This window comes from Vicugna pacos, chromosome 20, assembly GCF_048564905.1.
Source record: "Vicugna pacos chromosome 20, VicPac4, whole genome shotgun sequence".
Taxonomy (NCBI): domain Eukaryota; kingdom Metazoa; phylum Chordata; class Mammalia; order Artiodactyla; family Camelidae; genus Vicugna; species Vicugna pacos.
Window position 1 is genome coordinate 18,237,516 of NC_133006.1, and position 23,624 is coordinate 18,261,139.

A 23,624-nucleotide genomic window follows, 5' to 3' on the forward strand; every position below is an offset into this window, starting at 1 on the left:
ATTATACTATGATGTGACATTAACAAATGTTGATTATTAATACCATACCAATCACTGCAAATAATGCGACCAAAACTTGGTAACAAGATCAAAGCTAAAGCAAAGGTTTTGTTTGATTTTTTTCTTTCAAACTCAGGCTAGATTTTTATCATGATGTCTGTCTTTAAGTCTGATTTTAAATATCACTTTCCTACCAAAAGCTTTCTCTCATGTGTCCAAATGGAGTTCTATTGAAAACAAGAATAAAAGGAGGGATTCCAGGTGTAGGTAAAGGAAAGCTTCTTTATTGTATAAAAGAACAAAAATTGACCACTCAACAGAGTTGTGAATTCTCCCAGGAATTCCTCAACTCTTAGCACACCATGAGGGTCCACTGAATCTAATTTTAGTTTTTGAGATTATTTCTCGAGTAGTTCTAATTATTTGTAAGGATTGAGAGTCACAACTTTTATTATTTATTACAGATAATCAGAGACCAAAAATAAATTTTGCTTATGTTTTCAATAGAGTAAAACTCATTCTATCTTGTGTTGACCAAAAACAAACACACTGCCAGTTATTTCTCCAGCAAAAAATGGGTTTATTCGTGATCAGCAGAGCCATATGCAAGTTCCTGAATGCCAAGGGAAGGAAAACTCTTTTATAGAGGGGAACTGGAAGTTGGGAAGGCTATAGCAAACAAAGAGTCCATGGCTTTTCATTGGCTGAGCTGTTGCCAAGAAAGAAGAGGAGTCTCTTCTTGTTGGGCTCTGTTCATGTTGCAGGGCATGGGAGCATCCCCCTTCTGGTCTCCCAACTCTATTTAACTGAAGTTTCTGTTTCTTAATTTTTTACACTTGCAATTATCATATGGGTGCATTGGACCCTTTTATAAATCTAAGATACATTCTGGAATCTTTTATCTTTTTTTCCAACTCTTGTTTCATTTTTCAAATTCATCATCCTAGAAATTATTTCAATGTTAATCACTGATTATTCCCAATTATACTAAAAGTGACTAAAATAATAAGAAAAATGAATGATGAAATCTCCTATAAGGATGATGCAACAGTGGGAAAAAGCACTATTGCATCATCCTTCAAATTTCTTATTGTGTTGATAAAATAGTGCATCATCTTTCAGGAAAGTATAAAAAAGGAACTCTGGGACACCATTTTTAGTCTTTTGGTTTCTGTTTAATTTAGCTTTCACTTAATACAGTTAAGAATTTGGTACTTTTCATTTTCTATAGAAAACAGCAAAAGAAGAAAACTGACAAAGAAAGGTGCTTCCCAAGTATTAAACAATAAAGAGACAGAAAGCAGCACTCTGGACTCTAATTTTGATAGTGCAACTGTGTAAGTGAAATCTCAGACTTTCATGTCTTTAGATGATGATAATCTAGATCGATTTTTTAAACTTAATAATGTAAGAGTGAAAATATATTTCAATAGAGGCAAGGGCTTCATCATGCAATATTTTGCAACAAGAACCTAGACCATCCTATTTTGTGAAAAATGTGACAGGGTTCTTTCATTATTTATGATGTTTTTGTAAATTGTGTCTCCTACATTCTGCAAGTAGACAAATGTGATAGCAGATGTATGTTCAAAGGAAACAGATGATGCAAAAATGAAAAACGTTAATTGAATTGATCATTCAAATTTAACAGTAATAAAGAGTTTTGCATTTATAGTGCAAAGAAGATGGTGATCCCCCTCTCTTCAACAAAATTATGAGTGTCCAATTTTCAACAGTCTTGAGTTTTAACAAAGCAAGTGCAAGAAAAGCCATAAGTAATGATAAGCTTGAAGTTACTGGAGATGGGCTTGAAATCTAGACTCAGTGTTTACAGGATGGGTATGCTCAGGGTTCATGCATGACAGCTGATGAGCTGCAGCCAAACTTTGGTCTCCATTTCTGTATATAAATCTTCAAACCAGGAACATTATGGAGTGAAGTTTGGGTTTTCTCTGCTTAAATTCCTGTTAAATTTTCTAATAAAACTGCCTTTCACCATTCCTTTAATCTTACTTCTGAAAATTATTCATAATTCCTTAAAAATATAAAAAATTTAAAGGGTCCACTGGTCCAGATGGTAAATGGGGATGATTAGTTTTCCTAGAATATTGAGGGTTAAAATAAAACACTGATTCTCAGACTGAGTATGCAAAAGAATTAACTAGAGAGTTTATAAAAGTGCAGATTTCCTGGGACCCAATCTTAGAGATTCTGATTCAGTAAGTCAGGGGAAAGGACCAGGCAACAGCAATTTCAACACAAGTGGTCACTGGGTTTGGGCTTGGAAAACAACTGTTTTAGAAAAAGAATACAAACTATCTACCCTAAATGGCTGAAGAATTCATTTATCTTCAGACAATTTTAAGTCTATTCTGCCATAACATTTTCACGCTGGGACTCTGAAACAAGTCAACATAAAATTTTAAAACCAAGATTCTAACAAGCTAATACCACTGTTTTCATTTTGCCTTTGAGGAAAGTTAAATTTCAAATTCTATTAAAATACACTTGTTTAAATCCTAGATCCACTGTTTAAAATCAATTAAGTTTCTTGGCCAATCTCAATAAATTCTATGTCTACTCAGTGGGGAAAAGCACTTAGCACAAATACAGTTAAGAAGGAATTGAGAGCTGAGGATGGCTATTCCTCTAAAGAAACAAAAGTTATCTGGAACTGCAGTGCCTCTGCACAATCACTGACACTATTCAAAAATTGTGAAAAGAAAAAAATAAACCACAGGCTAAATATAGGCCACAAATGCCCAGAATTTTTGCAATATATTTTCTACTGCCCTATAGCATGTCTTTTGTATGTGGAAACTGTGTATCAATGGGTCAGGAATAGCCTAGAATGAGGGGACTATTCAGGAGTTTTCCAAGCCAGACTCCTCTTTGCATGATGAAGGAACTAGTGGTGACATGATTCTTCTAATGGACAGTGTCAATTATTTGCTTATAACACTTGTCCCACTTTTAAACTTACCTGGTTTTGTGTAAAACCTCATAGTCAGTCACAGGCAACCCAAACAGTTGTTCACCAGATGAATATGTAACAAATTTCCTCCACAGATCATCGAAATTAGCCTATAAAAAGGTTTTCAAATTATGGTAATATGTAATTAATTCAGATCCCATTAAAGTAGAATTTATTATAATCAGAATAAAAACTACACTGAGGTTTATTTAATAATATCTATAAAACAAGGATTTGTGAAGCAAATTTATACTGATACCAAGTTATCAGAGGAAAAGTTAACCACTTAGGAAAATTAGCTTTCAAGCGTTCTGGAAGTATCTATTCTATATGAAATTATTTCTTTAATTAATTAAGTGATTCCCAGACATATATTACAAGTTCCCATAAATACATCTGAAGGTAATGAAACTGCCTTTTAAAAATTCCATAATTTAGACTTTTTCACTATTTCAGATGGGTCATCTCTCTTACAGGGTTCAAATAAGTGAAGCATTGGAATAATTCATTCAACCCTGTTTTCTCTATAAGCAATAAAAAGTCTGTAAAGTAAAGAATTTCATTTTAACACCATTTGAAATATGTGAAAAACTCTAACAATTTAAATGAGCAAAGTTAATGCACAGGTCTTCTGAATTGGAATTTGAATTTCCTATAGTTAGAATACTAAGTATTAACAGTGTTTAAAGCACAAAAGCAAACAGAAATAATTCACTTGTGACAAGATATGTGTGCTTCTCATAATGGCATAACATATTAGTAAGAATCCTAAATTTCCAGTGCTGGAAATTATCTGGCATCAGACCTCACAGTGTTCAGATAATGATACCAATCTGACAGATAGATAACCTCAGCACATTTTACAGAAGTCAAATCAGGAAAGTGTCAAGACCCAAGAGCAACTCCAATAAACTCTTAATTGCTAAAGGGAAAGAGTTATTTTGTATTTTTTATACTTCTTGGTGGTTGGTATAGTGGTTACTCAATAGATTTACTGAATGAAAAATCCATGGGACTATGTGGGCATTAGGAAAGGAGAAACGAAAACTTCAAAGTTAGCATACATTTAAATGATGACATTTAAAATCTTGTTAATGTGGTGAAAACTACTGATGAATGTCAGTCACTCACCCCTTTTTCCACTCAGGTCCCAAATAATATAAAAAGACTCGTAGCACCAGCCAAACGGGGAACAAGACGTCAGCTTGGCCAGCAGGCCAGCCAAGTACCCCATAACTCCCCAAGCTGGAGTAAAGCTGCATGAGAAAACACCACTGGGACCTGAGGCCCAGTGTGAGATGAGGCTCCTTCTTCTTCCCCAGATCTAGATCTTGGTACCTGCTTTTATTGGGGAGGGAGGCAGGGTACAGGGGGAACCTGCATTTGAGAAGAGTTAGGTCTGCAAGTCTGACCTAGAGTCACATATTTAGCCAGATGCCTGGAAAACAGGCAGCTCAGCTTACAAGCCCAGGCACAGGCAGAACAGAAGGTACAAGAAGGCAAGAGATGGGCTCTACATTGTCTTTTCAATGAAGTGAACACACCCCTGATAAACGGGTGGCTCATTAAAGTCCCAGTTGCTGACCAATGAGTTGGTAACTCCTGAGGGAAAGACAAGGAAGTGAGTCCACCTTTAAAACATACTCACCTCCAACCACTTCCCTAGGTCTCTACTCAAATGTCATCTCTTAAGGAAGCTTTCTCTGGAGGCCCTATTTTAAATTTCACATCCACTTTACATACACATAGCCCAGCACTGTATGCGTCTTCCAGGCTTTTTTTCCCTTGGCATTTATCACCATGCAACATTACTATCCATTCCATTATTCATCTTGCTTTTATTGCTGAGAGGTTTCTCTTGGCTCACCGTGCAGCCTCCAGGTCAGTCTTAGTTCTGACTCCTCCAGAGAGGGAGGCCTGTCCCTGGGACTCTGGCTCCAAACCTGAGGACTTCAGGTAGTAAAGGATCAGAGTCTCCTCCAGGGTTCAGCACAAAGGGGGCTGGCAAGGGTAATGGAAGGAGCCGGTTTCAGTCCAAGAGTGACCACAATAGTTCGAGAGAGAGAAGAACCCTGACCATAACAAGGGACTAGACTTTTTATCTGAAAACAACATGTTTAAGTGAAAGGTTTGTGCCTGCTGCATCCCATGAAAACCCCTGCCAGCACACTCACCGTATCTGACAGAAATCCCTAAGAGTTACTAGGCTAGACCTGCCCTCCTGTAACCAAGTGGCAGAGACACTGGGCTCTGGGACAGATGATTCATCTGGCTTGCACAAGTTTATCCCACTAAGGACTAGCTGCAATTCCTGGTTGCTCTAATTATCCTAGAGAAACACTTTTCTTATCAGGGTATGGATTTTAAAAACACTCAAATCAAGGGAGATACCTGAAAATTAAATGTCATATGAAAATTCCACTTAGTTATGATGAGAAAAGGTTGAACTACCCCTATCAACTCTCAGGAGAACCTGCAATTTAAGAGGCTTCTTTCAACCTGACTGAACTTTTTGGGCAAAAGAGTTCATGGAACCAGCCTCAACCATCCATAGAACATACATATAAAGCAACAAGAATAAGATTTCTGACTCCAAGTCTTCATTTATTTGCTTTGGGGCAAAAACCCAATCATTAAGCGACATGAAGTAACCTCCAACATCGGTAAAGGCATATTTAAAATATCTCATCAGTATGTGGCAAAGTTAAGGTATAAACTACAGAAGAAAACTTCATGTGTTTCCATAACCCACAAGTTCTCATACCGAGATCACAGTGGTCACCACATGGTTTTGCAATTATCTATCTAGCTCTCTTGTCTCCCTCCCAGATCTTAGCAGCTTAGAAGTAAGAACCATTTCTTCATCATCCTTCTGTTAACCAAGACACCCAGTAGGTATCTGATAAATATTTTTTTAACAACTGAGAATGCAGGTGGGGACATAAAGTGATATAGTACAGCCACTATAGAAAACAGGATAGAGAAGGGGAACAAATAGAATTGCCTGATGCTCCTGGGAGACTAGCTTACATAAAAATCCATGAATCTGCAAAACATTAATCCAAGCGGGTGTGTGACTTTTCTCTAGATGTGCTCAGCAATCTGCTCTAGAAAAAGATGGGGAATGGTTGGCCTGGTCCAGTGAGTTCTGTATGGTCTGAAGCAGGACAAAGGAGCTGGGAAGTTTAAAGTGATAGATACAGAAAAAGGAAAAATAATGGATACAGAGGAAAGACAGGGAAACCATTTGTCAATATTTGAAATCCTATTTTGATACAGTTTATTGTCCTATGAATTTTTAAATCACTTTACAAACAATTGAAATGTCTGGAACTAGAATAAGGTATATGCTTAAGTTCAAAATCAAAGTCTTGTTCTCTAAAAACACACAGAGATTCTCTGTGCAGAAGAGCATGAAGGGATATGAGAGAAGGAATCAATTACATTACTTAGCAGATTAGAATACTATTAAAATCTGTAGCCACTTGAAACATTAAGTTTTCTATTGTAAGTTAAATGCATAAATTTCCCTCTAAAATCAATTTAAAGAATGACAACACATCAATGTAACAAAAAAAAATGTAGTATTACCTGAAATATCTGTAGCCTGTTGCTAGCTTCTTGTGGTGGTATATTTGGAACCATGGGTCCTTCCTGTAAAATATAATATAATCTCCCTTTTAATTCTTAATCAGATGTACTTATCAATTTATTAGGTTTATCTGTTATCTCCTTTTAAACAAATAAACACGATTCTTAATTTAAGTGGTCTAATTTTGTCCTGTACATGAATATTTCATTTTTTTGTAATTCACATATTATACAATCCACTTCACTTAAAATGTATAATTCAATAGATTTTATTATATTTACAGAATTGTGTAACTATGATCACAATTTTAGTACGTTTGCATCACTCTAACTTCTATTCATTTTTAAAGGACCTTGACAGAGCTAATAAAAAAATGTGACTAAATTACATCCTATATCAAAAGTTCCTAACACGAGAGCTCTGTTTCACTTCATTTATGATTATAAATGATAATGCTGTGGTTGTACTTTGGAATAACTGATACACAGTTCTGAGAACAACCTCCTTTCACTAATAGTTCAGCCTAATATGGAAACAGAGACATACATAGGTTGAATACTTGGAAGCAGCAGAAGGCTGTCTGTGGTGGCCATGAGCTAGAAAACAGCTGCAAAAGAGACCCCAGATGGTCTGTACAATCGTGAATACCATGGATATGCTAAATAAAAGACCAGACTGCCAGTATAATAGAATAACAGGGCAATAAAATGTTGACTAATCTAACCTAAAAGGGATAAGTTTTAGAGTAGCACTAAGGACTGTAATCAGCTTATGAATTCAGATCTCTTGACCATTAAAGAAAGTAGAATTTGTTGGGACTATATCCAACTTCTGAGTTTAATTTCGAAGTTGTGGACCATTATCAGTCATTATAACAGGTTGAGAAGTCTGTGGGATTCACCAAGGATGATTTTCAGTGATCCTTTTTGTTCTCTGAGAGTCAGTGAAAAAGAAAATTAGTTGCACAATCCCCTGGCATTAAGGTATTATGCAAAATCAGTTGCGTAACACCCTGAGATTAGGGCATTTATAGATTTTTATAGCCTTCCAACAACTGTATTATACTTTCAACTATGAGAATTCTGGCCCTGAGAAAGGACAAAAAGTTGTTGCTCCTTTTAACAGTTACATCTTCTTTCTTCCTCCATAAAACATGCTTAACGGACTAACTATCCCCCCTTTTTGATAGCTGTAAACATGCAAACATAGCCTCTGACATACAGTTACAAATCACAGTGCATTTCTTAGGGTTCATCACTTTCATCTTATATTAAATATACCACCAAACATCTTAACACACAGCATGCAAGGACTTAAATTACCTTCTCATATGCTTCTGCAAAATTCATTACATCCTCACGGAAAACTTCCACAGACTCAAGTAGACTACTTTTAAACTTTGGCTGCAGTTGAACTAGTTCGTCTTGTACGGAAACCTAGAATAAAAAAGAACACTCAGTGTGAGAGTGAAACTAATGTATTTAAATGAAAACTACGATTCTATTCCAGCAAGTTTGTTATCTCACAGATGTCCTGTGTGAGCAAAGATGTCTCTGAACATTATCTGTTAAAAAAAAAAAACCCACAGAAATAAACAATCCATATGCTCCAACAGGAGGCTCAAATCATTCTAGCTCATGACCCAGGAGGCAAAGCTGACTAACTGCAGTTAGGAAGAAGTTTTCCAGCTGACCTAGTTCAGGTCATGGCTACAGCCAAGGAAACAGATACTACTATGGACCCAGTCTGGGTCACGTGCTGTCTCCAGGACCAGGCCACTGGATGGAATTAGCAATTTCTAGTAGGTTTACAGGACTGCAATCATTGGAATAGTTCCCTAGAAGAAAAAGATATTACTCTAGGTGTAAAAGAAAAACAGTAATGCCCTCCACAGTGGTCGTCAAAGCTTCTGCTTAAACCTGCAGTCATGATAGCTAGCACTTAATTCTTGCCTTCTATCTGCTACACTCTTTACATATGTTAACTCATTTAATCCTCACAACCACCCTGTGTAGTGAATACTAATATTATACCCATTTTACGAGGGATAAAACTGAGGCACAGAGAGACTAAGTAACTTCTTCAAGGTCCCAGCACTAGCATGAGACAAGGTCAAAGTCAAGATTTAGAATCTGGCAGTGTGGTTCCAAGGTTCCTCCTCTTAACCACTGTCAACAGCAGCATCTTTCTGGGTTGGAACACATACTGCTTTAAGCTTAACGGTGACTGTAGTAAAGGGTGGGTCAGTAGGTTAAACACTAACAGACAGATGAGAGAAAAACCCAAGTCAATCATTTTCACTGAACAATAATAAAGCTATTAAGATAATATATATAAAGCTTTTTAAAAGCTTGAAATGTATTTGTTCTGGAGGTAGTGACTTAATAAAAAATAAGAATTAAATCCGTACTTACAGCTTTGCTCTGCAATTTATTGAAAGAATATCTCAAGGTATCAACTGCTTCTGATTCTTCTTTGGTTACTTCAACTTCAAATCTGTTTAAAATAGCATAGGCTTCCTGCGGAATGGGGGTAGAGTTCAGAAGCATCACAAGGAAGGGAACTGCCAGATGACTTAGACGCCTCCTAGAAGCATACTCCTATGTCTTAAAAGAGGAGAAGAGTGGTTCCCCAAATTAAGCGTGTATAAATACCTCCTCTAGATTCCCACTGATATCAGATATTGACTCCAGATCCCTGGCCCTGAAATCTGAATTTAATAAGCCCCTAGGTGATTCCGGTGGAGAGTAAGCAGATCACTTTGAGATACTATCCTAGGAAAAACATCCCTAGAATAATTTTCTGCCTCTCTCTCCTCCTTGATCTTGTGTCAATGCCATGCAAAATGTTTTCTCATACTCTATTAAAATACAGGTTGGAATACGGAATAAAATGATGATGTGAGAGATATCCTGAAGAGAAGAAATGGAGTAACAAACAAACCAAAACAAAAACAAACTCATAGATACAGAGAACAGATTGGTGGCTGCCAAAGGGGAAGGGGGCTGGAGGGGAGGGTGAAATGGGTGAAGGTGATCAACTGGATGGTGATGGACCGTAACTAGTTTGTGGTGGTGATCACTTTGTAGTGTATACAAATACTAAATTATAATATTGTGCACCTGGAACCTGCATATTATATGCCAATTTTATCTACTTTTTTTTTAAAGTGATGAATTGGCAACTGGCTTTACCAGAAGAATGTACGCTGAAAAACTGAGCTACTACAATAAGGAAAAAATGATATGATTATCTGTTACATCTTAAGAAGCCAGTGATCATCATTCAAAATTCCCAAATAATAAGATCTAAAGAAGTAGTAAAGACATAAAGTTCACATGCTACCAAAGAGTATAAACTCTAAATGAGTTCAAGACAGCGATGCTCAGTCATGAACACTGGGTGCCAAAAGTAAGCAGTGGGAGTGCCGATTCTCTGGGTACTCCAGGCAATAAGGGAGTGCACTGTCCACAGAGAATTTGAAAAACAGGAATGAAATAAGTCTGATTTTTTATCATCACCATGAGCCAGAAATTTTACATATTGGTCATAAACACTTGCGGTAGACAGAACAATAACCTCCCCAATGTTATCCACGCCCTAATCCCTGGAACCTGCGACTATGTTACCTTACATGGCAAAAGGGACTTTGTAGGTGTGATTCAGTTAAAGAATCGGAGATGAGGAGAGCATCCCAGATTAACCAGGTTTGGCCCAACGTAATCACAAAGGTCTATTTAAAGGAAAGAGGGAGGCGGGAGATTCAGAGTCAGAGATGTGATGACAGAAGCTGGGGTAGGAGTGACGCCACGGCTGGATGGGAGCCATGAGCCAACAAATGCAAGCAGCTTCTAGAAGCTGGACAAGGCAAGGAAAGGATTCTTCCCTAGAGCCCCTGATGACATGTTGATTTTAACCCCAGAAGACCCATATTCAGACTTCTGACCTCAGGAAGCATAAAATAATACACTTGTGTTGTTTTAAGCCATAAAGTTTATGGTAATTTGCTACAGCAGCAACAGGAAACTAAAACAGTACTCTTCCCTAAAAATATCTACTGTTGATTTAAATTTCAACAGTTTACTTACAGTGCCTAAGTGGACCACTCCCACCATCTGCCCATGGTATGCCACTGGTCTATGAGTGAGACCCATAACGGGTTTCTAAGGAAAGCCAAAGATAAGGGGGGAACTTGTCTAGCATGTCAGAATTGACGTGAAAGAGTATAACCATTCTTTTCTAAAATGTAGATGCCAGCATAAAAACCTGAACACTGCCTTTGACCAGTACAGCATTATTAATATATTAATATTCTTTTGCAAACTGTTTACTGTTGATGATTATCAAAATCCTTCCCAGGACATCAACATCAGAGAGGAAAAACAGGCAGAATGTGCCATAAAATAGATGAATACGTTAACAGCATCAAAACAACATCAATTTTTTAGTGTTTCTCTATTTTTTTAAAATGGTATTTCAGGAAAGAAAAATGCAATCATCTCTTACTTCAATTGGTCCCAAAGTCATGTCCATTTGAATTTCATTATCACGGATACAAGACAAGGCTTCCATTGCAAACCTGACATCATCTAAATCACGAATAGGTCTTGATAACTTTTTCAAGTATTCATTGATAAATGCTATCATGTCTGACATTTTCTTTTTGTATTCTTCATTCAAATAGCGACACAATAACATCTTCCATGCCTTAGCCTCAATTGATAAGGCCAATTTCATTGGCTCTGAGGAAGACAAGAATAAGGTCAAAATAGAATACAGCTGACATTCTGAAACAATTTACTTTTGTGTCATCTGAGCATCTATAACTCCACAGTCCTAGTTGATAGCCACTAGGCACACTGAGCACTTAAAATATAGTTAGTCTGAATTAAACGTGCTGCAAGGTTACTAGACACTGAAGACTTAATTCCTGTTCCCATGGAGTATGTTAAGCTGTTCACGAGAAGCAACAAAGGCTATGGAGAAGACTTTGTTCCAACACCATCCAATGTGAACCTTGCTCCGTTTCTGGCCATCCCATTAGCAGCCCTCACTCATTCGTCCAGTTTCCTCCAGGTAACCCCACACAGTGAAGTGTAATACATTTTTTTGTCTGCCAGATCTGCCCCAGTCTTCCTGTTTTTTCACTCCCCCATCATCCACATGGTTAGAGGATATGTATAGCCAGATCTTGTACTTAGGCGTAGTTGATTGTCACAGTCAACCCTTAACTTTTATGGACCAATCAGAATCTTTTCTTGAAGGGGGAGGATATAGCTCAGTAGTAGAGCAGTGCTTAGTATGCACGAGGTCCTGGATTCAATTTCCAGTACCACCATTAAACAAACAAACAAACAAGCAAACCTAATAACTTCCCCACCCCAAAAAAAAACCCCAGCAAAACAAAAAAATTAATAATAGTAATAATGATAAAGAATCCTTTCTTGAGAGTTAAGAATGAGACTTGACGGGGAACCATGTGGTCTGGGAAGCAGAAAAAGTCATGCAGAGAGGGAAGAAGAAATGAGGGGCAGAGAGAAAGGATTTCCTCGGCTTCCTGGACTACTCCTGGTTCTGGTTCATTCCTAAGGCCCAAATGCACTTTGGATTCTGGGATATACCTTTCCTCCCTGAACGCATCTCAAGTAGGTTTCTGTTCCTTGAAAACAAAACAGCTCTAACTAGCCAACTCTGCCTCATGCATCTTCACCCATTCTTCCTCCCCTCTCGGTATCTCTACACTGCCAGCCCTGCCAACCGTGAAAAGTGGTTGCTCCCCTCCCAACTCCCACAGTAAGAGGACTAGGGAGCTGAGGCAATTGTAGCCTGAGAAGAGACACAGCCAGCTTGCTGACTGGGGCTGTGAGATCCTGTCTCCTGAGGTCCACCCCTCATGAACCTCTTTTCTCCTTTTCCTGTGGCCTCAAGGATTCAGCCCACCTCCCCCTTTCTTTATCATTGGAGCCAGCTATCCCATTTTTTCCTTTCTTCTCTCTCTCTCTCTCAAATCAAGCACCCGGCTAACTCTCAAAACAGGGCTACGGTTGATTTTTGTATTCAGAATCATAGTGCTAACCACTATGAGGAAACAAATAGGAAATCTGTATGATAATAAGAATAACAACAACAACAAAAATAGTAATAATAGGTAAAGTACAGTTTCCAAAACTCTACAGTTCTTGTAATTATTGCCCCTGATGCATGGCTTCTGATTTCTAGCTAAATAATCCCCTCAAGCACTTGCGATTCTTCCCCAAATTAAATCCCTTCTTGATAGATATAACGCTACTTATCATTCACTGAACAACTACTTGCCAGTACTATGCTAACTGTCTCAAATAAAGTAACTAGGTGGTCACTGTCATTATCACCAGCAGAAGACATGGAACTTAAAGAGGTCAAGTAACCTCGATATTCAAATCTGAGAGTAACAGTTACACTGACTCCTCGAGGACAGATCTGAACATCTACTTAAAGGTGGATGGTTGACGTAGGTCACTCAAGTATCTTCTGAGAATAAAATTTCATAAATTTAGGACTAGACAGATTGTACCTTTGTAACCATGGCAATTAAGTAGTCACCACTAGTTTTAAGTCCAAACCACACACCAAATCACCTCAGTTCACATACTTTTTAAAGGCAATCAGTATTAGCCCCACCCTTCTGAATGTCAACCAGTTGGAAGGGACATACTCAGTAAGCCCGCCTCTGAGTGCCAATCAACCAACAACAGTCTCACCTGAGCACGCATCCTTCTACAGATGATGTTAACCTGTTTAAGCCCAGCAATCCCTGGACTCCATGCTGCCCAGACACCCAATCTGAGGTGAACAGTCTGCACTACTGGCAGCACTGTGCCTGTCCCGCATAGCTCTCCCTCACTATAGTCAGCAAGAGTCCACTTGGGCTTTTTTTTTTTCAGACATTACATGGATATCTCATTATCCTTTGATACTCTAACTCCAACTGGATTAACTTCTCAGGAGACCTCAAACTGTTTGACTCTTATCTCATGTACACAACCCTCTCCTCACAGCAACCTGTAGGTCCACCTATAGTTTTAGTTGTGTGAGTGCCAGCTGAGGAACTGTGCAGTGTATTAAGTGCACTAAGCCACGCTGGTATAATATTATGTGTACACAATATATGATAATATGTAATATTTATAACATATATATGAACAATATTGGTGGTCTAGAAATACTTAATATTTATAATATTGTACCAATGTAGCTGAATAACTGCTTTCTAAATAAAGTAACATCTCATATGTAAATACAGATAACTTTACATAATATTTTCTGAATACCTGTGTGTAATTCAAGTGCTCCTACAACTATAACAGGCTTCAGCTCGTCAATCTCCTGTTCAAAAGTAGCGTAGTATAGAATTTCAGATCTGATTTCAGTCAGAGAGGGGTTGTTAGACAAGAACTCCTGTAGCAAGGAAAGAATCAATGTTTTCTTCAGCTTTTTGACCATATAAATCTTACACTTCTGATAGCTGAGTTAGACAATTGCATCTGCTTATATATTTTTCCACTTGAATGTGCTATCAGGCCAGTGGCTCAGTAAAGAAAGGGAGGAACAGGCAGTGACAGAAGAGGGGGCTAAGTGGGGGAATTTCACAGTTCTGAACGGTTATTCAGAGTTCAAAGTCTCATTGAGTCTCTAACCAAAAATACAGCTGAGTCTATGTAAGTAAATGTGACACCCTCGAACACCTGGCGTCTGGACATGCCTGGAACATAACTGGCATTCAGTCGTTTAAAGGAACCAAACAAAATCTGCCTGAGCCTCCTTATGGTCAATTTCCCCAGTCGTCACTGTGAGAATCACACAAGACGTAATGTGTTGGATGCTTGGCATTTACAGGTTCTCGGTCTCTGTTCCTGAGTTCTCATCAGCATTACTGATATTTTCCTAGTCCTTCCACATGAGTTAGATACAAACAATTAAAACCCAAACTGAGTCACAAGTAATGGAAACACACCTTCACTTTTATGTCTCGGTCCTCTGTCCAGAGCGTCTTGTACTTTTGAAAGTCCTGCAGGGCCTCGTGAGCCACCTTTCTGAGAGAATTCACAGAGGAAGAAAGGAGGAGCACCAACTTGGAAATATCCTTGTGCTCTGCTACACCTGGATAAAAATTCTTCAGCTTCCTCGCAGGAATAATTTCTTCAAAAGATTCTGAAAACAGACATTTTTATCCTATAGGTAACTCCTACATTCAACTTCAAACATGATCAATTTTAATATTTATAGACTTTCTTCAAACTTTATTTTCTTAATGACCATCCCCCTCCAAATAATTAAGACCTATTCTCTTGCTAGCTTCATTTATTAAACTATTGTGTCCAATTTCAAGGTCTAAATTTCTTTAAAGTGAGAAAACTGTTATTCAGGGGAGAGAACTGAAAGATACTGATTAACCACTCCCCACACCGAAAAAAAATGTCCTCCAAGGAAATATCAAGAGTTTTTGCTACCCTACAGCACAGCATGGTGAGGCACCACATTTATTATCCAAATGACCTCAAGCCAGTCATTTAATCTTCATAGAAATACTTACGAGAATTAAATAAGACAACATATGCTTGTCTTCAACTCACCAACACTATTCACCACCACTATAAACATCTCTCGCCAAAACTTGGTCATGTCACTGCCTTGTTTGAAATTCTCAAGTATTCTCCATCAAGCAGAGACCATACGGATATTTCGTTTGGTCCAAACAGTACCTTACTTTTTTAAAGCAGTTGTTAACAATGAAAAAAATTCATGAGATTTCATGCAGAATCCCAGATTTCCAGCTTCTCTTTCAAAATGATTTAACCTGGTATCACAGGGCCCCACGATCCTGCATGGCAAAAGGCGAGCTGAAGCCGAGCGGTATGGCTAAGTGACACTACTTACTTACTTACCACAGTCACCTCCAAAGTAGAATTAGCACTAAGGTTTACTGTCATTTTTAACTTTGAATCTAAGGTGATGATAGTAAAAGACCGGTAAGTGTCCTTGCTCACTCATGACCAAAATCTGGAGGGAAATGTCTATGTGTTATGTTTAAGATGGGAGATGGCGAACACATACCCAGGGAGAATCAGAAAGACCATTTACTCATTGTTACAATTCTAAGGTTCTCCTCATCTAAGATTTATTTGAACATTCTTACTGTCTTCCTTCTTCAGCTGTTTTCCCGTGCTCGGATGGCTCACGTCAGCAGTGGTGCGGGAGGGACTGCCAATGACAGACTTGATGTGACGGCTTTGCTGCTGCCCCCAGTGAGCCACCCCTCTGCTGACCTCCAGGGTTAAGTGGATCATACGGTTGATGGCTTGTTGAATGTCATCCAAACTAGGAACCATTACCTGTGGGAAGAAGAAACAAGCATCTGGTGCTGCCAATACATACAGTCCATCCCTCCAATTTGCACCACCCCCATTCCCCACCAAGGGGGAAGCCTCTGCTGCCCAAGTGCAAGGCTGGTTTGAGCAGAGGGACGTCAGAGGAAGGTAGGCTTCAGACTTAATCAATCTTCAGGTTTTCCCATTCTACCCACTCCTGCAGGCAGAAAGGTCAAACATAGCACTTCCCATCCTTCCCTGTGAGGGTGACTGGATGCAGCCAAATACTGTGGCATGTGTTGGATGTCCATGAGGCAGAATAACTGAGGAAGTTTTATACTGCCAAGATTCTGACCTCAGTCCTGTGAAATGTGCCAAATAAGCAAAGAAGCTGTTCTTCAGGAGGCCAGACCATGTAGATGTGGTGTCAGGTGAGCCATAGATTGTTCCTGCCTGACCTTATCCCTGAGCCCATCACAGAATGACCCTCAGTCATCCTGTGTGGCTTGCTGTTCCAGATGCCAATAAGCAGCTGGGGTGGTGGAAAGAGAGAAGTGTCATGACAAGGCATGGGGGGTTCCATGGTGCTCAGGGCACAGGCTCTCTCTTCCTCCCTCCCTCCCTCTCTCTCTTTCTTTCTTTCTATTCTGCCATGGGTTGCCTCACAGTTGGGTGTTCAGGGTAGGGATTTAGACTTCTGAGATGGTCTTATTTAAATAATTTAATGTCCGAAGTAAGAGAAAACAAGACAGACACTTACCTCTTACACCAACCTGCAATACACCACAAGCTATGCAGAAGTAATTTTTTATTTACAGTAGATATAAATAATACATTTTGATTTTTGCTAAATACTGAGATGAAGTCAAAAAATACATAGGACCACGAGGTTACCCTATGTAAAAGTTCAGTTCTGATGCTATACTTCTTGAATACATTACCAGAATATCATGGTATTTACCTGAATGTTTAATAATACTTACCACATTAGGAATTTCAAGATGTACTTCACATTTTATAAAGGAAATAACATCTTCTGACTGCTTCCGTCCATATGAGCTGTAATAAGATGGATGTTTAACTTATAAAACTTAACCTAAAATTTCATAAATAGCTTGATTATGCTACAACTTTCAATCCTAAAAACAAAGATCATTTCAAAATATAAATTACATGAAGACAATGTTATTTACAATGGAATCATAAAATTTATAAACTAGTTCATAAACTAAGACAACTTAATGATTTAATATTATCCAAAGTAAAACATTAGTCTCCTGTCCATTTTCTTGTATTTTTATGTTGCTTTCTTTCAGTAGTAACCACTTAATAATATTTACTAAAAGCATCCCCTTTTCCCAACCCTACAACAGATGCTGGAAAAGATCACCAAAAAAAAAAAAAAGCATATTAACTTCACATACTTCTTTGCAAGGTTAAACAAGAGGTTTCTAGCCAAAGTCTTCCCCAAACTGCCTTTTTAAACAATATCAGTCGTGCTCAGACAGAAATACAAACATAGAGATAGATACACGAGTGCAAGTAATGAAGTGACACACATCAGGGCTGCAAATTAATTAGATTATCTCTCTCTGCCTGGCAGACACTAACGTGATGTCCTCCCACGTATAAGAGAGGCAAAACAACAACAAGATAAAGTCTGTCAGCCTACTGCCTGCAGCTGTCGCTTTTCCAGGAGACGTGGGCCTGGGGTGACAGAAGCAAACCCACAGCATCCCCAGTAAGCATGCAAGCCGGGCCACTTGTGAGTTCCCCATCTAAACCTGTCACATCCCAGTAACTCTTCAGAGGGCAGTAACTGCGAGCTAAAGGGAAGTAAATACGACCCAGTTCTGCACTCAGGGTACCAAAGGTTGTGTGGAGGCAAAAGTGAAACTCCTAGATAGGGGGGAAAGAAGAGAGAAACACACAGAAACTAAAAAACCTCTCACAAAGAGCGCCTATAAACTAAAGCCTTAATATGCAAAAGCAAGTCTAACAGTAAGAAAGAAGACGAAAGAAATTAATAATCAAAACAAAAGCTTACTGCAGACATAGTTTGATGTATAGAAGCATGACAAACTCTAAAATGAGTATATTGAGAATGTTCAAAGAGATAAGTGAATGGTACCTTCCAAAAAGACAATAAATTGCTAAACTAAAAAGGCAGAAATGATACAATATCTGGAGGATAAGGAGAAAGTATTAATTGAAATGCTTAAGATGCAATAGATGAGATCACCTTTCAGCTCAATACAGAGATACTTACTCACAATGTAGCCCAGAAAGACAGAAAGACGAAATAGATGACAGACTAGTTAGGAGACAGGAGAGACAGACTGAGATGCCCCAACATTGGAGATGGCCATTGGCCCAGGGCGCCCAGGACAGTGCTCGGGTTCAGTCCATCCTGACACTTCATCTGGACAGTGCCTCTTCACTCAAAAGAGTGTCCTAGATAGAACAATAAATTACGAGGTCAGTCTATTCAACATTCAGCTACTAGGAGTTCCACAGCAAGAGAATGAAGGGAATGTCTCAGAAGCAACAACTGAATAGGAAACTGCTGAGAATTTTCCAGGGTTAAGGAACACAGTAAGCTCTCATTATAGAAAGCACACTCTGAGAACAAAGGAGGATTAAATACAGACAAATCCACACTGCTGGAGAAAACTGCAGAACATCAAGGATAAAAAACAAGTTTCAGTTAGACTCACCGCAGAATGCTCATCAGCAGCAACACAGGTCAGAAAAAAATGAAGAAATACTTTCAAAGTGCTGAGGAGCAAGCAAAAGTTTTTTATCCAGCTAAAGGGCCATGAAAGTTTGAGGGCAAAATAAGGGGCATTTTTCAGACTTAAAACGAAGACAAAAAGTTTACCCCTCGCTAAGGGATATGTGGGATACAATAAATACACAGGAATCTGAAGATTTTTAATAAAATATGCCAGTAAATAACTTATTTTTGAGTGTTCAAGAAAAGGTGAACGTGAAACATCAAACAACAGTGATGAAGTAGGTACAGTTCATGCCGAGGCCCTTATAGTTAGAAGACTAGAAAACTGGAAAACCAAAGACTACTTTTTGAAAACTGGAGCTAAATATATACATATATATATATATTCTAAATTTAAAGGTGACTACTTAAAGAACTGAAGTATAGGAAAGAGAATAAAAGGGAAAAAGTATCCAACCCAAAGACAAGAGATAATAAAATAAACCAAAAAGAAAGGACAGTAAGAAGAAACCACAAAATAAACTGTCATAAACTAAGTATAATTACATTAAAAAATCACAAAAAAAGTAAGCAGATTAAACTCTATTAAAAAGCAGAGACAATCAGGTCGAATAAAAATAATCAGGTATATGATACTTTTAGGAGGTAAAACAAAAAAATGGACAGAAAAGCTTAAATGTAGAGATAGAAAAAGATATACCAAAAAAGCCAGGAAAGTAATGACAGACTAAAAAGAATTTGAGAAATCAGGATTAATATGGATAAAGAGGTTCACCAAATAAAAATGAAAGAAACAGTGTTCTAAGCAGATTTAACTACTATGACTTCCCATGCATCTAACAATGTAGACTTAAAAGATGTAAAACAAGAACTGACCAAAACGGAAGGAAAATTTGACTTCACAATCACACTGGGAGATTTTAAGTGTGCAATTAAATTAAAATTCAGCAGTGAATAATCAAGGAATAGCCCTAACAAATAACAAAAATGTGCAAGACTTTTTGCACAGGGAATTATAAAACTTCATTGAGAAATATCAAAGAAGACAGATAGATAGAGAGTTAATCCATGATCCTGAATGGAAGACTCAACAGTGTAAGGATGCTCTCCAAATTTATCTATAGATTCAATGTAATTTAAATAACCATCCCAAAAGAAAGATCAATTTTACAACAACTTTTGCTTGATTAACTAAGTAACTGTATGGAAAAATATATCCTACTTTCCTACCTCACACTAATCACAAAAATCAATACCATGTGGATTAAATCCCTAAATGTAAAAGATAAAACTATAAAACTTTTAGAAGACATTATGAAGTAGGGAGAGATTTCTTTTAAAAGACATAAAAAACCACAAATTACTAAAGAAAAGACTGATATATCTGAGTATGTTTAAACTCAGCAAAGAATATCATAAAGAGAACAAAAAGGCACAACTGAGAGAAGTTATTTCCTAAATTTCCATCAACAAAGTACTATATTGAGAATACCCATGAATAAATTTAATCCAATAGAAAAACAAGCAGAAAGAAAGAAAGGGGGGAAAAAGAAAGGGAAAGGCAAGGCAAAATTTTAAAAAAGAGAAACAAGGCTCATAAACATGAAAATGTGTTCAACCTCATCAGCAACCAGGAACAAAATAATTTAAGTCCCAATGAGATGCCATTTCACACCCCAACGCTGGCAGGAATTTTTCAGTTGAACAACACCAACTGTGTGCAAGGATGTCACGCCATGGGTGCTCTCAGGCTAGGCACTGCCTGGTAGACTGAGGCGTGCACACAGCCCAGGGCCCAGCCATTCCACTCCAGCAGGTGCAGGAGGAGACAGGTACAAGAACGTTCACAATGGCCCACACTGGAAACAACCCAAATGACCATCACCAGTAGGAAAGATAGACAGATTGTGTACACTCCAGTTACACAGAAGTGAAAATAAATTATTATCAGCACAGATGAATCTTAAAGACAATACTGAACACAGTTCAAATACAGGTAAAATTAAACTACACATTGATTAGGGGTACAAACGCATGTTGAACGGTAAGGAAAACCAAGACTATGATAAACACCAACTTCAGGACAGCAGTTACCTTTGGGTGAGCAGACAGAGGACCAGTAAGGGGACTGGTAGTGTTCAGTGTTCCTTGTCTTGGCCTGAGTGCTAGGAACATGGTTGTTTGTTTTTCACCGTTCTTACAGTATTACAAATATGTTTTCATATAGTTTTTTCATAAATGCTATGCTTTAAATTTTATAATTTTTAAAATTAATACAAATAAGAGGTACTATTAGCGTTATGTTAATACTCAGACATATTTAGCATATTTTCAACTTGCCTTGCAACAAATATTCTTCTTTTCATTGTGTCCAAAGATAATCGTGTAGCTTTTTGAAGACTGTCTAGTAATTGATGAGAGAAAAAAACATACACCTCTTTACATTCCTGTAATGAGAAATCATATTAAATTTGGTACAAAAAATAAAAACTCTTAACACCCCCAAAGCAATAATACAACATTAGAAGTGATATGAGAAAGCTGAAAAATAAACTATACAATTTCAATTATATTGTAGAAATAAATTCAATCGTAAATTACTTGTTGATTTTTTAAACAAATAAGAATATATGAAACGTGTGCTTTCATGAACACCCTAGCAAATTATAAGGCCTTACTCAAAAGCTAAAATTCAAAACTAGCTTATTGAAAATAATCCCGGTTTGCTCAAAATTGAATAATTCACTCAACAAAACTGAAGCACGTAAGTGTGGTGCACTTCTCAATGCTTAGGGGTGGGGCACAAGAGGACATTTAGTTTTCAACCTCATAAAGCTCAGCTTGGTGGATAACTGTATTTTTAAACGTATGATACAAAAATATATAGGATGAAACTTCCACCATCCTGGAACCACGCTCTACCCCTCTCTCCAAGCCCTTCTTCCCCTCCAGAGAAGTAGCCAAGTTTATTGATCAAAGCCCAGGATAAATACTGAGCCTGGGCAGGGATCTGGTCACCACATCTTGCCTGCACATCCAGGGCCAGTCCCTCCCTACTCAACTCTCTGCCCCTCTGAGACTGTGTGGGCCAGTAGGGAGGGTTATCAGGTATGAACAAAGAGGAATACAATCGGGTTGGGTCAATTACGAGGCTAAAGCACAGGCATGACACAGACTTTTATGTTAGACAGACCATTCTGGCAGCAATGTGGAAGATGGATTTGAGAGGCAGAGGCTGGTTAGGAGATGCCTACACTGATGTATCTCCACGTGTTCCCCAGTTCGAGAAGCCCTGATGGCACTCAGTCTTGCTCTAAGGACTCCTGTCAGTGTCAAAGGGAATGCAACTGGAAAATAAGGACTGCTGACCCGGGAATACCCTTCCTTTCTCCGGCTGACTCCCACAGATGCATAGTGACTGCCTGGTGTGTGGTACTGATGGATAGTGACTGCCTGGGGCGTGGTACTGAGAAGCAACCAAGATCTAGACTCGGAAGGAAGGTGTTTCCCAATCAACTGGTGGTATCACCCTTGAGCCAGAAGGCAAAAGTGGAACAAATGTGTGCTGTTTATTTCCAAAGCCTTATTAGAGTGTGTGTTAGAGAGTATAAAAGAACGTAAAATGGAGAAAGAATGAAAAGATGAGTGCGAGGAATTAAAAGAAAACTGACAGGAGCAGGAGAAAGCAGGAATTAGTACAAATGTGGGGGTGGCATTCAGAGCTGCTGCACAACCAGAAGGGTGAGGCCTAAGAAGGAGAAATAAACCCTGTGCCTCCTCTTCAGCTTTCATGTTCAGCACACCTCAGTGTACCGTGAACATCTGCCCACCGAGGGTTTCTCCTGTGGGAGAGTCTGCAGGCTATCCATGGTGCTAATAAAAATGCAGATTCCTGGGCCCCGAGGGAATCAAAATCTGGTCTTGCAATGTAGGTAACTCTATTAAAAATAGTAACTGAAAACAAGGTTCTCCACTCTGAGTCAAATGGATGGTCACCACAATCCCAGATGTGACGTTTACTATATAAGAAAACACAGTCAGTCACGATGTGGGGAGATAACTATATAAACTATAGTTGACAGAATCACATTAAAAGCTGACGGAGAAAAACAGGGAAAAACTGTAAGGACTGCTGTGTCTTGTCAGATCCTACAGTGTAGAATTCGATTTTGTTATAAATCCTGTTGGTTATAAACCCACGCAGATTGGTTGCAAAAAACTGCCTGGAAATAAAAGCATCATTTGGGGTTATCTGTAATCCTAGGAGTCATAGTTGTGTGAAACTGCATAAGGTTTTTTTTTACAATAAATACCTTTTTAAATTCATCTTCTTTATTATTAACATCAACCTCAGACACAATATGGGTCTCATAATCAGTGTTCTCACCCTCTTCTATTTCATTTCCAAAAGCAACATGCTTCCTCTGTTCTATAGACAAAAGACAAAACAAAAATATAACATTTAATACTCAGCGTTTGGCTTACTCTATATGGCCAAACCTTCTTAGGAAGCTCCTTTTTAAAAAATTCTTAATTTAAAAATTAAAAATTTCTTCCTGTAGGAATCATCCTTGAATTCACTATAAATCGCCCACCTCAACAGAATTGACATTCTACTAGGAAATACTCTCTTTAAATACACTCTGTCTTAGTGTATAGAATTAATAAACATTTAAACAGGGTTTTACATGTTATCTTTCTAAAATATCTATTTACCTTGAGTTTGCTGGTGTGTGCTTATTTTTGTACTTCTGATGAAAACTACTTACACTATGTGGGGAAACCGCTAAGAGAAAAGAAGGCATGTTGTGGGTCCTTATTTAAGTTTGGAGTTTCTCAACCTCAGCACTACGGACAGTCTTTACTGGGAAATGGAGCATGTTCAGCAGCATCCCTGGTCTCTACTCCCTAGATGCCAACAGCACCCCACTAGTGTGGTAGAATGCTGTACCAAAAAAACCACAGTTAACACAG

General features: G+C 38.2%; 1 protein-coding gene across 4 annotated transcripts in view; it reads right to left on the reverse strand.

Moving 5' to 3' along the window:
• Positions 1-23,624, reverse strand: part of DNAH8 (dynein axonemal heavy chain 8) — a 218,669-nt gene that overhangs the window by 137,038 nt on the left and 58,007 nt on the right. For 3 of the 4 annotated variants that reach the window (XM_072945080.1, XM_072945079.1, XM_072945082.1), the window contains 11 exons: positions 22,964-23,079; positions 20,991-21,097; positions 16,897-16,972; positions 15,742-15,937; positions 14,560-14,756; positions 13,877-14,003; positions 11,073-11,308; positions 8,981-9,085; positions 7,889-8,002; positions 6,566-6,628; positions 2,984-3,084 (listed from right to left, as the gene is read on the reverse strand). In XM_072945080.1, coding sequence (XP_072801181.1) covers positions 2,984-3,084; positions 6,566-6,628; positions 7,889-8,002; positions 8,981-9,085; positions 11,073-11,308; positions 13,877-14,003; positions 14,560-14,756; positions 15,742-15,937; positions 16,897-16,972; positions 20,991-21,097; positions 22,964-23,079 — 1,438 coding nt within the window. The remainder of the gene's footprint in view (positions 1-2,983; positions 3,085-6,565; positions 6,629-7,888; positions 8,003-8,980; positions 9,086-11,072; positions 11,309-13,876; positions 14,004-14,559; positions 14,757-15,741; positions 15,938-16,896; positions 16,973-20,990; positions 21,098-22,963; positions 23,080-23,624) is intronic. The other variant, XM_072945081.1, reaches the window with a different exon arrangement.